Raw genomic sequence first — 3,409 nt, forward strand, 5'->3', positions numbered from 1 at the left:
CAAATTAGATATGAGTGAAATTAAAGTGTCTGTGAAGATTAAATTTTATGATTGAAATGGCAATGTAAAATAATGCAATTTCCCTAATTTTCTTCAGGCTAAAATTCTTATTTTGTTGCTGCTGTTGTTGTTTTGTTTGTTTTCTGTCAAAAATCCATAGTCGAAATAAAGGGTTTTTTGTTAATGTATTCTAAAAGTAAGTGAATTTTATTTTATTTTTCTTTCAGATGAGTTTTTTTTCCCTTGACATATTAGAAAAATGATCTACTGACCTTACTAAGTACCTATTTTTACCATTTCCTTGAGAATTTTTGAAATGCATCTATAGCATTGAATAGGTAACATTGGAAGTATCATCATGGTATAGTACAGAAGTAGAGATTATATTTCTAACCCGATTTCAAATTGGATGTTATACACAGAAAAATGTCAAATGGGCCTAAAGAAGTCTCCTGGATACCATTAATCAGTGAATCTTTTGTATTCTTTGAATTTTTCCAGCCTCTCTAACGGGCTGAAATTTTATTGCATGTAATCCCTAAGGAGATATTCCATTCTCTTCTTTCTTTTCCTTTTTTTAGGAAAATATATTTTTAGATGTAGATCCTTTCCCTCTCAATTCTATAACAAATAGCTACCGGGCACAGCTTGCCAGATTACAAATATTTTCCTCTATGGGAATATATTTTACTTTCAAAAGTGCAATGTTTCTTACCTAAGGTAATGATTCATCTGAGCAAGGTCATTTTGCTGTGAATGCTGCTTAGTAATTTTAAATTATTGAATGAAGGCTATTGAGGGAACATGGTTTGAATATAACTATATGGACATTTGCCTCCCCTAAGGTTCCCAATTTGTCAAACTTCATTGCTTTGATTTTCGTACAATAATTTGTTTCCATGTTTCATAGAGCACACAAACACCTTTGGGAAAAGAGAAGGGAGAAACTGAAAAGTGGCATAGTGTAATGGAAAGAACATTTTATTTGGAGTCAGGGGACCTAGGTTTGAAACCATACCATGAGAATGTAACATATATTGCCTCAAGCAAGTTTGTTAAGTATTTTGAGGACTCACTTTTCCCATTTGTATAATTGAGGTGTTGAACTAAGTGAAAATTAAGGTCTTTTCTGACTACAAACAGTGAAATTTCATATAGGGAAGAATATAGCAATTGCAAAGAAAAGATCAAGATGATATTTAGATAGAACATGAGGAGGGAAAGTTCACTTCCCCTTTTGGAAGAGATGGCAATTGAAGAGAATAGATATATTGGTTTGGGGCAAAATTGTGGAGGGTTTTCAGTGTCAGATAAAGGATTTTTGAATTTATTCTCTGGGAAATAGGAAACAGGAGTGGCATTGTAAGAACTGTGCTGTGGGAAGATGTATTGGACTGGGGATAGACAGGTGGTGCAATGGAGAAAGTGCAGAGCCTGAAGTCAGGGAGACTCATCTTCCTGAATTCAAATCTGGCTTCAGACACTTACTAGCTGTGTGACTCTTGGCAAGTCACTTCACCCTGTTTGCCTCAGTTTCCTCATCTCTAAAATGAGCTGGTGAAAGAAATGGCAAACTACTCCCACGTATTTTCTTTTTCTTTTTTTTTTTCATTAACAGCTTCTGCCATTTATTAACACCATGCTGATTTAATAAGGTCACTGAAGCTTGCTCATGGTGCTCTTGATATACAATGCCCTCACATTCTGCCAGTTTTTCTTTAGCAGAGAAACCAGAAAATTGACAGCCAGAAGGATGTTGTAGACAACCTCATCATCTGTCATCTTCACGTGGCCAACAGCCACCACTAGACACAGCACCTTCTTCATTTGGAACTTTATAGTAGATTTAACCTCATCAACCTTTGCCACCATATTCTCATTGTGGGTGAGCAGAGATTGAAATTTGCTGGCTTTGTTCAGACCAGGGCCCAGGATTAGAGGGATTTCCTTGATCAGGGATTCAGAGGCCAAAAAGGCATCATACTTTTTAGACAGCTCCTTGACCAATTTCCTGTTCTTATTCAACATCTTCAGGGCCTCAGTATCCATGTGGAGGATTTCTACAGCCTGGGCCTCACCGCAATGCTGCTGGTCTCCCAGGACAGACAGAGAAAATTTAGGTTGGGGTGTGGATTTGAGCCTGATTGTTCCTGAGAAACATTTGTCCTTTTTGGGATCATAGTTCTTCAGACTCATCTGCAGCTCCACAGATTCCAAAAACTTTCTGTGTTTGCACTGGTTTCCATGCAGGACCTCTCGCACAGCTTCATAGAGAGTGTCACAAGAGACTTTGCTGCTCATGGATGCTTACTGGTCACAAGCTGGGAAAAGCCATTCCCATATATTTTCCAAGAAAACCCCAAATGGGGTCACAGAGTCAGATGTGACTGAAAATTAAACAACAATGGAAAATAAGGAGGGTATTAACATAGTATAGTTGAGAAGTGTTAAGGGTCTGCCTGTAGGTAGTAAAAATATGGGATCCTAAAAGGGATATTTGGATTATTATGACAACTTTATCTGCGAGATTTTGCAAATGATTTACTCAGAGTTTTGGGAGAGGAGTAATCCAAATGTAAGAGGACCTTAATGTTTTGGAAGAAGCTCTGAAACGGTGTGGAGGGGCTAACTCACTCAAAGAATTGGAGGCTCACAGCAAATCTGGTAAAATAAAGAATTCTTTTTTTGCAGGAAAATGAGGGTTAAATGACTTGCCTAGTATCACACAGCCACTAAGTGTCAAGTCTCTGAGGCCAGATTTGAACTTAGGTCCTTCTGAATCTAGGGCCGGTGCTATCTTCACTGCACCACCTAGCTGCCCCCAAATAAAGAGATTTATTAGGAGAGAGGAATACATGGGCAGGAGGCAGAGGTAAGATGGAGACTTCCTCTCAAGAGTGGTGAAAGAATTGATCTTAAATACATTTACAAAGAAGGCTATGTGCCAAGTGAGGGGCTGGCAAAGTAACTAGGAAGGGGTGCCTGAAAGTTGAGTAAGGGACTATCAGTACAAGGGATCCATATCTCCTATGTATGGAGCTTGCATATCATCTTTGTTCCTTGTTGACCTTGGTATGCTTATCAGTGTTTATACCATGTATGGAACTGTCTCTGAATATACCAAGGTCTGGCTACACTGAATTACTGAGGTGGAAGACAGAAGTGTTTTTCACTTCTGGATTATTTTGGTTTTAATCTCTAAAGTTTAAGAATTTCTTAGGGGTTAGGTTCTCTAAGTATTTTCAGGGTCCTGCATCCAACTACACAAAGATAACTCATAGGTTTTGAGCCTGAAAGATTGGGAAGATGGTGATGCCAGTAATAGAAATATGTCATTTAGTAAGAAAGGGATATAAACCTATGGATTTTGTAACTCTGGGTCTTTCAGGTCCAATGCCTTGATGACCAG

General features: G+C 38.2%; 1 protein-coding gene across 1 annotated transcript; it reads right to left on the reverse strand.

Moving 5' to 3' along the window:
• Positions 1–1,656: 1,656 nt before the first annotated feature.
• On the reverse strand, positions 1,657–2,301 carry LOC122747872 (60S ribosomal protein L10a-like). The gene has a single exon (XM_043993676.1). The coding sequence runs from the start codon at positions 2,299–2,301 to the stop codon at positions 1,657–1,659; it is 645 nt and encodes a 214-aa protein (XP_043849611.1).
• Positions 2,302–3,409: the final 1,108 nt, after the last annotated feature.

The sequence above is a fragment of the Dromiciops gliroides genome, chromosome 3 (assembly GCF_019393635.1).
Source record: "Dromiciops gliroides isolate mDroGli1 chromosome 3, mDroGli1.pri, whole genome shotgun sequence".
NCBI classification, from domain to species: Eukaryota; Metazoa; Chordata; class Mammalia; order Microbiotheria; family Microbiotheriidae; genus Dromiciops; species Dromiciops gliroides.

Coding starts and splice junctions, on each gene's coding strand:
- LOC122747872 (XM_043993676.1), bottom strand. CDS start 2,301: ATGAGCAGCAAAGTCTCTTGTGACACTCTCTATGAAGCTGTGCGAGAG.